The sequence below is a fragment of the Ranitomeya imitator genome, chromosome 9, assembly GCF_032444005.1.
Source record: "Ranitomeya imitator isolate aRanImi1 chromosome 9, aRanImi1.pri, whole genome shotgun sequence".
Classification (NCBI taxonomy): domain Eukaryota; kingdom Metazoa; phylum Chordata; class Amphibia; order Anura; family Dendrobatidae; genus Ranitomeya; species Ranitomeya imitator.
Genome location: NC_091290.1, coordinates 142,556,087 through 142,573,426, shown reverse-complemented (window position 1 = coordinate 142,573,426; position 17,340 = coordinate 142,556,087). Strand labels below are relative to the sequence as shown.

The 17,340-nt window shown below is 40.3% G+C and overlaps 1 protein-coding gene across 2 annotated transcripts in view; it reads right to left on the bottom strand.

Moving 5' to 3' along the window:
• The window catches only part of LOC138649135 (ninjurin-1-like), a 32,335-nt gene extending 26,141 nt beyond the window's left edge, over positions 1 to 6,194 (bottom strand). For both annotated transcript variants that reach the window (XM_069739292.1, XM_069739293.1), the window contains exon 1: positions 5,946 to 6,194. In XM_069739292.1, coding sequence (XP_069595393.1) covers positions 5,946 to 6,062 — 117 coding nt within the window. In that variant the 5' untranslated portion in view covers positions 6,063 to 6,194. The remainder of the gene's footprint in view (positions 1 to 5,945) is intronic.
• Between the last annotated feature and the right edge of the window lie 11,146 nt (positions 6,195 to 17,340).

Here is a 17,340-nt window from a genome sequence, read left to right as displayed (position 1 = left end):
TGTTGCAATACCAGACACAGCCTTATAGCCATGGGTGGCACTGTTAATGATAAAAAATTAAGTAAGACAAATTGTCATAATCTTGAATATTCTCTTTTTTATAGCAGACATGTAAAATCCATTGAATCAATGTCACCATGTAATAAATGTTCTAAGCTACAATTTCCATTCTAAGGTCTGACGGTGATTTGTTCGGTTTGGATACATCACAGGCGATATGACAGAGTAGTTATTTGACAGCGTTGTTATCATAGACACCTGCAGCATAAATACATATTAGAAGCGGTTTCAGATCCTAAGTGATTGCTATCATTTAGCGTAATGCTCTTTGCTCCCCTCCGCCTGTATAAATAGGGACCAGAGATGTAATCTTCTACTGTCTCCTACGTACCCTGTGTGCATACTGGAAGCTTTATGAAAATGCAAACCATGTATTGACTCTGTCCTTGCACAGAGGGGGGAGGTATGTATACATTCTGCCCTAGAATAGACTTCACTTTAGATTCAATTGAATGGCTCTGCACTGCCCCCAGTGGCCATAACTAGTACTGCACATTTAGCTAAACTTGTCTTTATTTGCTCCTAACATTGGCCTATCAATGAAATGACGCCCTAAACGAATGTTTCTATAATTCTTTGGTCGCACAGTTCTCTGTGATGTATTACGGGAAATAGCTGTTGTTGTCTTGATGTTAATAATGTATTTACGTTCCTGGCACAAAACCTCAGGCGGTCTCTCATATTCAATGAACTGTGTCTTGGATGATATGATGGAAAGTAGCCCGAGGCTGAATTATTTATATACCAATAAACGAAACTACAATCTGTTCTTTGTTTAATGTAAGCTTGCCAAAGGGGGAAAACACTAATGTGCACTGGAGTGATTACCTCAATGTATATTACACTTTATGTACTGCAAAGAGAAGCTAAACTCAATACTTTGTGGAGCTTTACGGCCATTGGGATGAGTCTTCAAGAGACCCAAAGTCAAGTGACGAAAGAAGTGCGGCAGACTGACTTCCTACAAGTAATCTACAGCTTAATTACAAATAATCCACAATTTAATAATAATCATATGTGTATTAATTTGGAATAATAGAAGTAATGAAAGAATATAGTGGGCTCAAGCCAGCATTAATGAGTAGAGGGCTTTCCCCACCTCCGCTGTCCCACATGGTGGTGAATTGCAGATTGTAAAGTGACTGGGAAATTGCTGAACTTAAGTTAATTGAAATCAACCAGACTCAACTGAACCCAACTCAATCGAACTCTATCCAACTCAGCTTTAAAGAATCCAAGTCAAATGAACTAAGTCCAACTCAACCCTATACAACTCAACTGAACCCAACTCAATCAAACTCTATCCAACTCAGTTCATTTGACTTAGGTTCTTTTAGGCTAAGTCTAACTCGACCTAGGTAAAATAAACCCAACACAACCTAACTGAACCATACTCAATTTAACTATATACAACGCAGCCTAAAAGAATCCAAGTCAAATGAACTAAGTCCGACTCAACCTAGGTCATTTCAACCCTATAGAACTCAACTGAACCCAACTCATTTTAACTATCCAACTCAACCTAAAAGAATCCAAGTAAAATGAACTAAGTGAAACTCAACCTAGGTCAATTCAACACAACAGAACTCAACTGAACCCAGCTCAATCAAACTCAACATAAAAAAAAAGTAAAAGTAAAATAAAATAAGTTCAAATCAAACTAGGTCAATTCAACCCAACACAATCCAACTGAAACCAGCTCAATCAAACTCTATTCAACTCAATCTAAAAATTTTCAAGTCAAATTAACCAAGTCCAAATCATACTGGGTCAATTCAACTCAACACAACTCAACTGAACCCAACTCAATTCAAATTAACAAAGCCCAACTATACTAAACTCAATTCAATCAAACTGCTTTGAACTCAATCAAAACCAATCCAACTGAACCCACCTGAAGCCAATTCAGTTCAACTTAATGCAACTCAACTCAATCTTACTCAATCCAGATTATTCTAATTGAACCAAACTTAATTTTACTCAACTTAATCCAATTTGCTGAAAGTCAAAGCAACTCAACACCACTCAATTCAAATCAACTAAAGCCAACTATATTAAACTTAACACAAGTCAATTCAACCCAATTGAATTCAACTCAATCCAATCCAATCCAATCCAACCCAACACAATTCAACTCAATCCAACTTAACAGCGTTGACTACAAATCAATTTACATTTGTGCTACTGTTTTAAACCCAACTGAATCCAACTAAATCAAAACCAATCCAACTGACCACAATTGAACCCAATTCTGTTCCACTTAATTCAACCAATTAATCAAACTAATCAATCAAAATTACTTCAGTTGAACCAAACTCAGATTAACCCAACTGAATCCAACTAAACCAAGATCAGTTTAACTAAACAAAACTGGTCCCAACTAATTTCAGCTCTGCAACTAAAGTCGGTTTAACTTAAATTTAATCCACCTGAACCGAACTCAGTTCAACTCAGCTGAATCCAACTTAAGTCAACGCAACTCAACACAATTTAAAGGCAATTTAAGTGACCATTTAAATCAACTCAGTCTAACTCAACTCAATGCAATCCAAGGAAAATTATCTCTCCCAGTCCAAACCAAGTCAGTTGTACCCAACACTACTCAACTGGACTGCACTCGAGCACAATGCGATACTCCGCACTGCTCAATGGATCGACCCCGATACTCAATCGATTATTGACCACTGCCGAGTACTGATAATTGTTTATTAAATGTTTATTCAATTTTAAGGGCAGTTCTGTTAAAAACCAATCATTTCTCTTTGTAATCATTCTTCGGCAATCCTTCGGAGACAAGTAACAATAATCTGTCCAAGATCTTGTCCTTAGCGTCCGACTACTCTAGATGAGAATGTGTAGACCATTGTCGCCTTCAGTTTTTCCATTACTTAGTGAAGGTCTTTCTTCATGAGTGATGTCTTGGCAAATATTTGCTACTGCTTTGCATCCAAAAACATTTTTTGTCTTAGCCATTTATTACATTGTATGCCTGGGCTCTGTAATCCTGGCGAGACAAAATGTAGCTGATTGCTCCTCAGGATTCCTTCCACCTGGATATTTGGCTTTGGCAAAGCTGAAAATCGTTTTTGTTTGTCCCCGTCGTAGTCAACAATAAACACAAAGGAAAGAAGAAAGAAAACAATATACTAAAGAGTGAATAAGGTCTCTCATCAGAAGGTTTTCCTTGATTTACTGTAAGTAGGGAATCCTTCAAATTTCCCATTTATCCATTCTTCAGTGGTCGCTTGTTTGCCAAATTTCACTAATTTGAGCTAACTTTAGATTGGTTGTTGTCCAATGTAGCCGTACATTGCCCAGATACCATTTGTCCAGTGACCGAGTACTGAACTTTAAAAGCTGTCTGCATCTTGTATTGCTACTTTTGCTAAGTTTTAAGCACCAGTGTGTAGCTACCAGTTAACAAATCCAGGATACCAGGTCATTAGAGGCTAATTGTGTGCTGCTCTGGTGACGACCATTGCAGACCTTCAAGTTTCTCATCCATGCCCTGTATTTTTTTTGAAGATATTGGAAAACTCTAAACGTCTTGTGCAGTAATAGTATGATGCAGGTGGGACATGTGCCATACTATGCATTCTGTTTGAGTGAACACTGTCAATCACAAAAATCCTCGGTTGCTAAGACCCCTAACTGGAGGGTCTTAAAGAGTTTTAGGGGTCCAATAATTAACATTGTTGTCATGTCCTTTAGATATTCTAGTGGTATAAGAATAATGGTGACCCACCATGCACAAGAATGAATGAGCAGTTTATCATTTTCTCCAGTCTCTATATTACCATGAAGGGTAAGAAGCCCCTTTTGTTCTTCTGGTCAATGGGGGTTTCGAGAAGATTACATGTTAACACAAAATCCTAAATTAACTGGGCCAGAGGAGGACAAATTCGGATCTGCACACTCTTGCATTTTTGTAATTGAAGAAAGGTGGCGCACCATTTTTAAGTCAAGCCATGGTTTCCAAAATGCGAAGGAGACCTTATAGGAATGGTATATTAGGGCCAATGTAGACAGTCCCTATTCATAGGCAAGGACACAGGCAGAGGTATTTTTACCTACATTCTAGAATCATAGAATGTTAGAGTTGCGATGGATCTCCAGGGTCATCGTGTCCAATTCCCTGCTCAATGCAGGATTCACCAAACCACCTCAGACAGATGTCCATCCAGCCTCTGTTTGAAGACTTCCATTGAAGGAGAACTCACCACCTCTCGTGGCCGCCTATTCCACTCACTGATCACTCTCACTGTCAAAAAGTTTTTTTCTAACATCTAACCCGTATCTTCACTCTTTCAGTGTAATTAAATCCCTTGGAACCACCAAATCTGGCCCCTAAACACACACGGAATGCCAACTTTGGGTGGTTTTCCTAAACCGCACCCTTTTTGCAAAATTTGGCAAGTATGCAGAAGTCATACACAAGTTGCCAAATGGTCTTGTAAATAGTGGTTGAGTTGAGCATCAAGTTACCTGACTGATCATATGGTGGTTATAAAAGAGGGTTCCTCATGGGAAATGTTTCAGACACCGGGGAGAAGCTGTCCATATGGTGATCCGCGGACTATTGGGATGGCTGCAGTCCAGGTGGGTCTATTCCTAGAAGTCCCATACCCACCAACCCTATAAGAAGCCTTTGAGCCTCCATGTAGGATCCTGCCTCTCCGGCACAGTCCGGCCCTGGAGCCTTCTCTCCAGCGCTGACCTGATGACACATTGTAACAATTAGCTTTATTGTAGATTAATCCTTGATGAAAACGACAAGGTTAAAGCTTTTCATAGAGCGCGACTGTCAGATGGAATTATCTGGAATCTTTACTAATTCACTTCTCAGAGTCACTGATGTATCTACTTAGTGGACGCCATGTTTTATTCTCCGGGCTGCAGCTCAAGGCAGGAGTATTTTTTTTCCTTTTTTTTCCAATTTACAAATAAGAACATAATAGCAACAAAATAAAAGCGGCTTCCAAAGACATCGGCACCTTCTGGCACCCGCATCTATCTCGAGAGCAGAGGCCCATCGCACGTTCATAGCCCCTTTCATTTGGATGGAAGGTCAATATTCAGAGCTGCCTTACAGATGGACAAAGAGAGCAGCGCATGCGTGGCCACCTGTCTATTCCAGGCAGGGTCCATTTTTGAGATAGATGGAGGTCCCCCTTTTACTATGTTTCTGCTTGTATGTCAGTCTTCACTGAACTCCTAGTATTATATTCATACACCAGGAAACCCAGGATGAACAGTGTAAGTAGATAGGTGGCTGCGCATGCGCAGATATCTTTTTTTTTTCACTTGCTCAGAAAATTGTGGAAAAAAACGATTTCAGCAATTTTTGGAGCTTTCATTAAAGTAAACTAAGAATGGGCGACCACCTTTACTACTATAAGTCATAAATCTCCTTTCAGTCTCCTTCCGTCTTCTGCCTTATTCATGAACCAGGAAGCTTAGGCTGAACCATATTATTTCTTAAGAAGGGTCTTCCGGGATAGCTTGTACAAACAAAAGTATTCTAAAATGGTGCAAACATCAGCACTGTCCACATTAAAAAAAAACAAAAAAAAAACCTGCTTTCTTCCAAAAAAATAGCGCCACCCCGGTCTTACAGGTCTTGTGCGGTATTGCGGCCTCACCACTCACTTCAATGGAGCTGCGTTAATTGAGTTTAAATTGTTTCTGGGATTAGAAAAAAAAACCAATATCTTCAGAGTGATCGTGTTGATCAATCTGAAGATACTGGGTTTTTTTCTAATCCCAGAAACAATTTAAACTCTGCTTTTGTTTCAGTTTTTACTGCATTTCAAGGATTAGATTCATGAACCAAGAAGCTCAGGATAAACATAATTTTTTTTTGGAAAAAAAAAGTAGTTACTCACATTGATTGTGCTCCCATCGTGAGGACCAGACTGGAGAAGCGGCTCTTCCTCGCTCGACATGTCGCTGTTGTCCGCGGGCTCGCTTCTGCGCATCGCTCGGTGGAATATCGAGGTCATGTCTAGGCAGGAAAATTTTGCAAAAACTGTTTGGAAAAGTGCGTCGGTGCAGTGCAGCAGCGTAATGTAGGTCGAGTCCCGCTCAGTATCACCCCCACGGTCACTACAGCGCTGTCTGCTGGATCTCGGCTGACTCCTGGCTTCTCGTGCTGTCTGCTGTGCTTTATTCCCTGCCGCTGCCTGCTGACGCTCACGCGTTCCAGGCTTTTCACAGCTTTTATCTTCTCTGGACTTTTGTCAAAGTTTTTGTTTATGAAGAACAACAGCAGCAGCAGCCCTGATGAGTGACGAGACCCCTCTAATGTTACACCCCTTATTGTCTGGATTCACACTCGGAGTTTCACAGTGACATTTTAATTCTTTTTTTTTTTACTTTTCTTTACAGTTTTTAGCAAATTATTCAAGTGTAAAAAGTTGCATTTTGTTGTTTTTTTGCCATTTCTGAGCCATTTTGCTTTTTTTTCTTCTCCCATATTTCTTTAGTCTTCTTTTCCATATATTCCGTTTATGATGTTTTTGCTTTTTTTTTTTAATTCCTTTATTTTCATACTATAATTTAAAGCGTTTTTTTATATTGTTCTTTTAAAAAACATGAAATAAACACCTGGAGCATTTTGCAGTGGGCAGAAAAGGTCACGTCATTTTTAAAAAAATTTTAAAGTGTGAAACAAAATGAAGTGTTTTTGATGCGTTTTTATCTTGCGTTTTGGTGCAGATTTTCCTCGCTCATTAGTTTTGGGGAAAACTGCAGCAAAAACTCTGAAAGAATTGATGTGCCATAAATTTAAATCTGCACCAAGTCTGCGAGAACAATAAGCAACGTCAAGATTCTCATTCACTTTGCTGATCTCAGGAAACCCTTCAGGTTTTGTGAAAAATCTGCATAGAAAAAAATGCACCAAAAATGGCCTTAGGGGTCTTTTGAATCGGACCACAGGATCTTCAGGTTACTTCTCCATGAGTAACCTTGTGACAATTTTGCTCTTAGGGTGTTAGATATTTTAGGTTGCAGATGTTAACAGGTATGTGGATGCAACAGCACAGAGAATTAGGGGACAATGGTACTTAACCAACAACTATTTATTCGATTATCACAAATATATAATTAGTACCAACGGCAAAATATCGAAAGTAAAAGTGAACAGTGGCAATACAGTGAATTATGGTAAAACAGGTCATTAACACAATGCTATTTACACACTGTCATTCTAGAATCACCATTAAACAGCTGTTACTGTCTACAATATTTCGGCCCTAATACCTTGTCCTAGGGTGCTTCATCGCCTGTCACCATTGTCACTCCCTAAGAAATATCAAGTGCCATACAGACCCCAACAGGAGTCTACGTTACTCCCTGTTAGGCCATAAGTCCTGTATCGATGAGTCACTTGACACACCTGACACCTCTGTTTCCTAAAGCACGTCCTGATACCCCCACTCTACCATATGTTTGCACCTGGAATGGCAGCTAACAGGAATGTCCCTCTTCTGAAGCCCGATCACCACTCCCAGTTGTGTCCCTGCTCACACAACTCGGTTCTTTCGTCTCCAGGTGTGATCTCTGAGGTCTTCATTTGGTCTGGTCTCTTGGTTCTTCACCTGGGTCTGGCCTCTCAGGTCTTCACTTGAGTCTAGTCTTTCATGACTTCACTCGGGTCTGGTCTTAGGTCTCCACTCAGACCGGGTCTCTCAGGTCATCACTCTGGTCTCGCCTCTGAGGTCTTCACTCAGGTTTGGTCTCTCAGGTCTCATCTCTCATAATGGTGGCTTTAAGCCAACTCCACTGCTCACATGTCCGTCTTGCTACAGGTCCAGGCATTGATTCCTCCCCTTCTCGGACTTCCTGGGCTTTTTAGATTTATTAACTGCACCACAACTGTTATCTGACCTGGTGCCTCCTCTAGTGGTTTTCTTCAGGGGAGGTGTACTTCACTCTTCAGTTCCTACGAGTACTGTCAAAAGTCCAAGTATATATAAATGTACAAAAAATCTTTATTAGTAATGACAGGTAAAAACATAACAGGAGGAAGCAATCCCCGTGCTACCCATGGCATGCACCTGAAAAGGGCAGGGGGTAGGTGCCTCTAGTATAAATAAGTCCACTCACTAACCAGACAGAAAAACCGATAAACCCTGTCCACCCCGACGCGCGTTTTGGCTGATGCCTTTCTCAAGGGGTATGCCGGTGTAGTACTGGGTTCATTATATAAAGGAAAGGGGGCGCAGAATGGTGGAGCTAAAGTTAACGGGCTGACCAATAGCGTCGTCCAGAATATCTTCATTATCTGTACTCGGTACACCTGGACGCCTTTTGACTGTTTTCTCTTCGGTTTGGTTTGGCGTTAATTGTTGCAGTCTGTCCATTATGGTCCTATTCTTGGTCCCATTAATTTAAATATGAGTATACCGCATTCGGGGTGAATAATAATGTTGGTGACCTCTTTGCCTTCCACAAAATCTTTTTGCTTAGTTCCTACGAGTGTAATTATCTCTGCTTTATCTTTTCTTCTTTTTTCTGCATTTTTTTCTTTGGTCAGCAGTTGCTGATGTTCACTTGCAGACACTCTGTTTAGGCATTACTATGTGTGTCTCCTCACTCTTTCATCCCCTTACGCAGACTGTATATCTCTCTAAGATCGGAAGATCAGATATTGTCCCAAAGTTTGGTACCCCTATGATACCACAGAGGCTCATCAAAGTCAATGGACATCCATAGAGCTCCATGGTTGGCCACCGAGAATAATACCAACGAAAGTATGATTAGACCATCTTTACTTTAATTTAAAAAATATTTCATATTTCCCAGCACTCCTGAGTCTCCTGGTATAAGGGTGAAACCTCCTGAACTCCCAAAAAGTTAGCAAATTTTCCTTTCCCTGCAATACCTGTCTGAAACCTTCTGGAAACTGGTGGGTCTGAGAGGTTTCTTCATTCAGGTATATTGGTACAGAGGTGGAGGGGCAATGAATGGGGATGGAAAAGGTGGGGGAAAAGGCAAAGAGGGTGTTAATTTGGCGAAAGAATCATGTCATCGGGGATTGTATTTTTCTTTGTGAAGGATGGCTTATAGATGGAAATGCCTCCATAGAGATATCCTCCTTAATAGATGGTTAGAGGAGGCAGAGGGTGCAGTGCCCTAGTTGAGCCAGTGTTACTGGGCAGAGGAGGACATGGGAGTAAGTATGTACTAATAGACATGTCCCCAATTACTTAAGGGTCAGATTTTGCCATTCGGGGTCAGTTGCAGAGGCCACAAGAAGCAGACTGGAGCACATAAGGTGGGGAGAGGAAAAATATGGGTCCACCTGTAAGGAATGGAGGAGAAAGCTGTCCTGTTGAGGGAGCCACCCCCATAGCAAGTTAGAGTTGGGGAAAGGCTAGATGTTTCCTGTGGATGAACACTTACAGTATAAATGGATTGTGACTATGAAGCAGAAAAAGCCTTACAAAGTGTGGACCAGAGAGTGAAGAGGTCCTATGACCAGAGTGCCCAGTGCTCAAGCAGCCATAGGCCATCATGTAGAGAAACTGTAAATGAGTCATATCTCATCTTTGAAACCTGTTTCTTCCATTGTTGAGAAGTTCTTGTCCACTTTCTGCAAAAAATAAACCCAATACAATTTTGATATTATTGAGGAACCTGTTTAGTTTCTATCAACAGAATACAAAAACAGCAAGTCCTTTGTTTGACATCACCAAGCTCAGCATTTATTTATACAGATGACTTTTTTTTGCAGCACTTGGTATCCATATGTTGCGACGTTTGTCCTTAGGAGCTTATTATTTTGGTTTCTGATGTACAGGAGACTCATTGAAGTTCATACAAAGCCTGAAAGTCAAAATTTTCTTGACTTACGTTCTTATCCACCTTGTCAATATAAAACTAGAGAGATCAGTAGAGATGCAGTTTGGCCTCAGGATCTTCTTTCATCTGTGTCATCACTTTGAGTTCGATATTCTCCAAGGCAATGCATATTCAAAAAATTACCAATTTTTGGGTATTTTTTTTAATGGCAGTTGGACAGTAGCTCTGAGAAATGCCTCCAACCTCTTGGCATCTGCAACCTTTCTTTTGATTAGCCAGCCTGCCGTGATGTCATCTTGCCATCATCCCTGACTAATGAAAAGACAAGATGTGGGTGCTGTCAAGTATCTTCCACCATTTGGTGACTTCTATCTGGGCTTTTTCAAAGTCTATAACTCATGGAAAGAGTTTATATCAGATAATTCCTTAGACACTGTGACAGGGGTGGGTGTGGACCCACATGCTTACCCTAGAGGGGAGAGGCTAAGTGGCTTCCTGGTTTTCAGTAGAGCATCTGATGGTGAGGATAGGATTGGTGCCACTACAGGGCAGTGCCCAGACCTGCAGCAGTTAGCCAAATGGTCAGCACGGAGGGAATAAACAGAGACATGGTCAGGAAGTCTGAGGTCGAGGTGGGCAGCACAGGTTCAGAATACAAAGCTGGGGTCAGTACTGAAGAGGACAGGCAAAGCCAAGTCAGTAACAGGAGCGTCAAAAGAGGAATACACAAAGACAGGAAAGTAGAAACATCTGGAATTAGGGACCTCAGTTTAGGCGAGGTATGGAGGGCCAAGCTGCCTAATAATATCCCCTGCTGGCAGGGGATAGTCCAGGGAAGCGAAGCTCTTCAGTACATAGCAGGGTTAAATTCCTGCAGAGTTTGGCCACGCCTCCCTATAGTCATGCAAAGACAGCAGGAAGATGCAGCAGTGCTGGGAGTGCAGCAAGAACCAGCTCAGCAAGATGGTCTGACCTGGGGAGGAGCAGAGCGGTTAACGCAATGAGTAGGACGGCGCCCACTAACTACAGAAGTCACCGGCGTGACAGACTCAATACTAATGGTAATACATAGGGTCTCCCCTCAAATTTCACAACTTATCTCCTTGCCTTAGGCTGCCATTCTTACAGTAGGTATTCTTAACCTTCGCTTCTTCCTGGCAGAAAAGCACCCAACGGTCTTTGACAACTACAAGAATTGAAACTCAGTAATGTAATACGTCGTTCCGTAAGACTTTATGGTAATGCGGTCTCTTGCAATTTTTGTTGCGAAGACAATTCCCGTCATGACTGAGCAAATTCATCATTACCTTTACAAACAAATGGAAGCTCACGCCGTCGAGCAGAATCGATATGAGAGAAAATCACACACTCCGAATGAGAAGGGACAGTGATTTGGGCTGCAGAAAATTCTGCAAACATTACGACGGGCGATGCCGAGCTTATGAAACAATAACATTGTAGGGAAACGGAAACACTAATGATACACGCAGCGAGATTACAAATAATATTTCCTTATCTTTTATAATCCATTGTCAAACACTATGAATTATTCAGTAATCCCATAAAAACCGAGACAGTTCTGCAAAGTGTTCACTTTGTTATAAGACTTTAAGGCAGGAAGGAGAATTGTTATGGCAGGTGGCCCTCGGGAAGCCACGTGCTGTGTCACCATATCTCCAGGAGCAATTAGGCTCTGTGCACACAGCGTTCGAGCGCTCTGATGGAGGTGTACTCTTCCAACTTATGCCTCCATCTTCCTACAAAGTTCAGAAAAGTATATTGCACAATGGAGGCCAAAAGGACAATACTTTGGCCTTCATCAGTGCCCTTTGAATATGTTTAACTTTTATACCAGGAGTATTTTCCATATGCAAAATATTGGGTGCTGTGCGCAGTTCATTTTTACTCATCTCAAATAATTCATATGTGGATGTCCACCTCACCAGTCTGGTTTCATGAGGATCATTGATGGTGAATGGTTTGACTTGGAGGATACCGTAATCATTCATTTCAATGGAGAGCGACCACTTAACTGGTTACAGGACTGGCAATCATGAAATGATTTTTTTGGTCCTCCGGAGGACCAACTCACCCATTGATTTCAATGGAGAGCAGCCACTCGGTTAGCTGCGGAAATTGCAATCATGAAATGATCTCTTCTTCTGCCACTTGGTTGCCTACAGTACTGGCAATCATTAAATTATCTCTTCAGTCTTTCGGAGGACCACCGCATCCATTGCTTTCAATAGAGAGTGGCCACTTTGTTGACTGCAGGACTGGCTATCTTGAAACAATCTCTTCGGTCTTCTGAAGGATACCATACCTATTCATTTCAATAGCGAGCAGCCCCTTGGTTGCCTACAAGACTGGCAATCATGAAAATTACCTGCTATGTCTTCCAGAGGACTACCATAACTATTGTTTTCAATGGAGATCAGCAAATTGGTTGCCTTCAGAGCTTGCAATCATGAAATGATCCCTTCAGTCTTCTGAAGGATACCATACCCATTTAATTCAATAGGCATCAGCCACTTTGTTACATACAAAACTGGCAATCATGAAATTATCTCTTCGATCTTCTGGAGGACTACCATAATCATTGATTTCAATGGAGAACAGCCACTTGGTTGCCTTTAGGGCTTGCAATCATTAAATGATCTCTTTGGTCTTCTGGTTTTCCATGTTCTTAGTAACCAAAGCTTGCCATACACTTTACAAAGCTGGAATACTACCTCTATTCCTCCCAAACTCCCATACTCATTCATGCTCCACAGCCTAATCCTTTTGTCTTCCAATGACAGATATTGGAACACCTCATTACACATTAGATGGTCCGCCGATCCCGCTGATGTGCTTGTCCCAAATCAATCTAGTATGCATGGATTCCTTATGCCGAGACGCAATGGGGCTCATGGTGTTCTGGAGGTCATCTTCACTTGTGTCCCCTCTGCTACCCCTACCTGTTGTCATACTTTTGTTTTCTGCTTGCACCCTCTGAACGGTGACGTCAGCACCAATGGATTGGGTGGCAGCTGTCGCACCCACAATAGTAAAGCAGCTGGAACACGTCTTCGTTTTCTGACGTAATATTTGTTTATATACAACACTAAATCTAAACCTCTAGACTGAAAGCCTTTCCATGTCCATTTCTCTCCATAATGCAAGTCAAAGTATTTTTTTCTTATTCCATAGAGTTAGCAAGACATTTCCTTTCAATGCCACGAGCTCATACAAACCTGTAATGCCTCAATTGGCTTTCAGGCAAAATGACCAATAATACGATGACCATTATTATTACATTAGTCCCCAGTAGAAACGATTTTATTGGCACCCCATGCACTCGCTCAATGTTCTCCGTCTCTGATATATTGCATTCCCCACTGACTCGGCATGTGATCTGAGCCAGAAAATGACATTTATTGACGTTCTCGTAATTGTTTTTGGCTCTGAAAGATTTGAGGACACCATAAAATGGCAATATCCTGACACAGAACCACTTAAAAAATGGAAATGCAAAATTGAAGATGATATTAGTAGAACTTAATTTCAGTCCGAATGGCGGCTGAAGGTCAGGACCACGTCAGGGTCAAATGAGTAAAGCTTATATTGTTACTAATTTTACATATCTGTCTTTCCAAGACCATGGAAATAACAAGTACAAGGAAAGAAGAATTTGGCATCATCGTGACTAATGTGAAATATTTGTATCCATAAATGAAGTTGAAGTGGGAACATTGAAGAGATCTAAAGTAAAAATGCAACCAAGAGTCCGTCCAAGAACAAGGTGTCACAATTCTCTCCCATCTGTTGTAGAGAAGCTTAACATTTCTTCTGGTGCCTCCAACTTCACATCTTTTAATTATTTTCTTTTTAATTATTCTTTAAAATTGAGGTTTCAAATTAGTGCTTTAGAAATGTGGATAGATGTCTTGTGCCACCAAATTCTTCTTTTGTAGAAACACAGCGATGATCAATGGTAGCAATATAGATTTTCTTGGGACATCCCGAGAGGTTTGGGCTATCGTGCTCTTCTTACATAGAAAATTATTCATAATTGTATAATTCGGAGTAAGAAAAAACAAAAGGGTTTGGTCCACCGTAGTTTTCTTCCATATGAACATAGACATGGTAATATCTCATTGGGCAAGAGTCAATTTTGGAATCAAAACCAAAAGGTAGAAAAACTTTTCCAACAAGGCAATTTGGACCACTATGGTATTCTTCAGAGAAACCTAGCCATAGTTAGATCTTATTGTTCAAGAGAATTCAAAAGATTTGGGCCACCATGGTTTTCTTCTATACAAATATAGCCATGACTAAATCTCATTAGGTATCAGAAAATTTAAACGCTTGGATCAAAAGGATCTTTTATAGGAATATAGTCATAACTAGATCTCATTAACCAAATGGTTTGGGTCACCATGGTCATCTTCAATGGAAACATAGCTTTGACTAGATCTCATTGGGCAAAAGAAAATGAAAAGGCTTTGACCTCAATAGTAACATGGGCATGACTACTAGATCTCATTGGATAAGATAAACCAAAAGCTTTGGGCCACTGTGATTGACTTTGATAGGAACATAGCCATGACTAGTTCTTATTAATCAAGAAAATTCAAAAGTTTTGGATCACCATGGATTTCTTCCAAAAATTTCTCCTCTATGAACATAACCATGATTAGATCTCTTTTGGGCTAGAGAAGATAAAAATCTTGGACCAAAATTACCTTTTTTTCCTATGAATATAGTCATGATTAGATTTGAGTAAATAAGCCAAAAAGTTTTGGGGCAACACAGTCATCTTTAATAGGAATATACCTTTGACTAGATCTAATTGAGGAAGTAAAATTAAGAGGCTTCAACCGCAATAGTAACACGGTAACGATTACTAGATCTCATTCGATAAGATAAACCAAAAGGTTTGGGTCACTGTAGTCTTCATTGATAAAAACATAGCCTTGACTAGATCTTATTGAGCAAATAAAAACAAGAGTTTTGGACCACTGTGACCTTCGTCCATAGGAACATAGCCATGTTTGAAAAATAAAAATGACCATAAGGTTTTGGCTACCATGATCTTTTTCAATAGGAACATAGTAGATCTCATTGGTCAACAGAAAATAAGAGGCTTGGACCACAATAATTTTCTTCCATTGGAACATAGCCATGACTAGATCTAATTCGGCAAAAGTAAACAATAGATTTGGGTCACCTTGGTCTTCTTGCATAGGAACATAGCCATCATTAGATCATATTAGTCATGAGAAAACAAGTGGGTTTGACCTCAATGATCTTCTGACATAGTAACATGGTCATGACTAGTTGTGACTGGGCAAGAAAGAATTTTGCAGCTTGGGTTTGAACTGAAACCACAAGGCAACAAAATATTTGCCTTGTTTCCTTGCATGATGACATGGCCATGAGAAGATCTCATTTAGCTACAAACAGTTTTAGAGTAAGGGCTGGTTTCTAAAACATGTGCACCAAGGTTGTTTGGGCCCCTGTGGTCTTCTTATAAAGGAGTGCATCCATGACATAACCTTCCAGGAAAACGGGCAATGACGTCCGGATGCTGAGCATGTACGCAGTCACGTTTTAGTAGTGTCTAATGATATTTCTTTAACTGATTTCTACGTCCAACCAAGTATTAGTCCTAAACTTGACAAATCCACTTTCTAAAAATAGAACTAAAGATTTATCTGACATGTTTTCTTGCTAACGAGTATCTGTTTTGTCAGCCAGTAGTTTACTTCATTCAGAAACATTTGTCATGGGCGAAGGGTGAGCGGAATGTTTCCTGTCCTTAATAATATGTAAAGTGCATTCTGAATGTGCGGCTCAGTGCCTTCTAGACAGTCATTACTGAGATTAATGTAGACAAATTAATTTGATTTTAATTTTTATAAGTATCTGCTTTAGAGTCTTGGGAGGAAACATATTCCGTAATTCAAGTAGGAAGCATAAAACGAAGCCGAGACGGGCAAGAAAAATGTCCAGGATCCATTTAGTTGTTGGGAGACGAATAATAACACTGAAAACATGACCAATTTAAGGCAAATTTCTGAAGCCTAAGTGTTAATTAATGGCACTGTACCATTTAGTATGACTTAGTATCAATTACAGTAAATCATACAATATACTTTATGTGTCTTATAAAAATGTGATATTATTTATTGCTATTTATCAAGGCTTATTATGGCTTTATGGGTTTGGTCCTTGTGGCTCAAAGTAGATGGTAGACGTGGAGCTACAAGGTTTTGGTATTACTAGGATGTTCCTTATGCCCCTGACTTTCGATCTTTTGTCTCTACCTGGGATTTCAAAAGTTATAATTAGAGTTGGTGCAAATCGATTTGCAGAACTCAGTCCATCATCCATGTCAGCAATCTGTGGGCCACCAAGATATTCTTCTATTCGAGCTTAGAAATTACTAAATTTCATTGGGTAAGAGTAACCAATAGAGTTGGACCAACATGATCTTCTTTATATGAACATAGTCATGACTAGATCTCATTGGGCAAGTGTTAGTAGTAAATTTTGTCCATGATGGTCTTCCTAAATACAAACATAGTCATGACTAGATCTCATTGGGCAAGAGTAACTAGTAGATTTTGGCCCCCATGGTCTTCTTAAATAACAACATAGTCATGATGAGATCTCATTGGACAAGAGTAACCAATAGAGTTTGACCAACATGGTCTTCTTCCATACAAACATAAGCATGACTAGATTTAATTTGTCAAGAATAACCAAATCTCATTGGGCAAGAGTAACCAGTAGATCTTGGCCACCATGGTCTTCTACAATTTGAACATAGACATGATAACTAAATTTCATTTGGTAAGAGTAACCAATAGAGTTGGACCAACATGATCTTCTTCATACGAACATAGTCATGACTAGATTTCATTGGGCAAGAGTAACTGGTAGGTTTTTGGCACCACGGTGTTCCTCCATATGAACATGGCCATGACAAGATCTTATGTGCAAGAATAACCAATAGAGTTGGAGCAACATGGTCTTCTTCCATATCAATGCATCCATAGCTAGATGAGAACTACCTTCTACGTGATGCAATGTAATATGTGTGAAGCCGCAACAATGACTTTGGGTCAGTCCAGCTAATGAAGAGAAGAACTGCAGATTTTTGGTAGTAGGAGGCAGTTCTTAGGGCTCCCATCCAGCAGCCAAGGGTTATTGAGGTTGGCGATGGGCTGAGTCCTGGGAATCAATTTACACTAACTCTAGTAAGAATAAATAGATCACCTTATACCTTGTAGAACAGTAGAAGACAATGGCCATGTAGATCCAGTAGGATACAGGGTCTAGAACTGATTTCTACCTTAGAAAGTAAAGTCTTTGCGCTATTGAGCTTTTAAAGTCTACGTAATAAATACTAACGACCCAGATATGTCCAACTACAAACCCAACTGGACTTTGAGACCCACATCTTTGTATAGAAAGCCTTGGGCA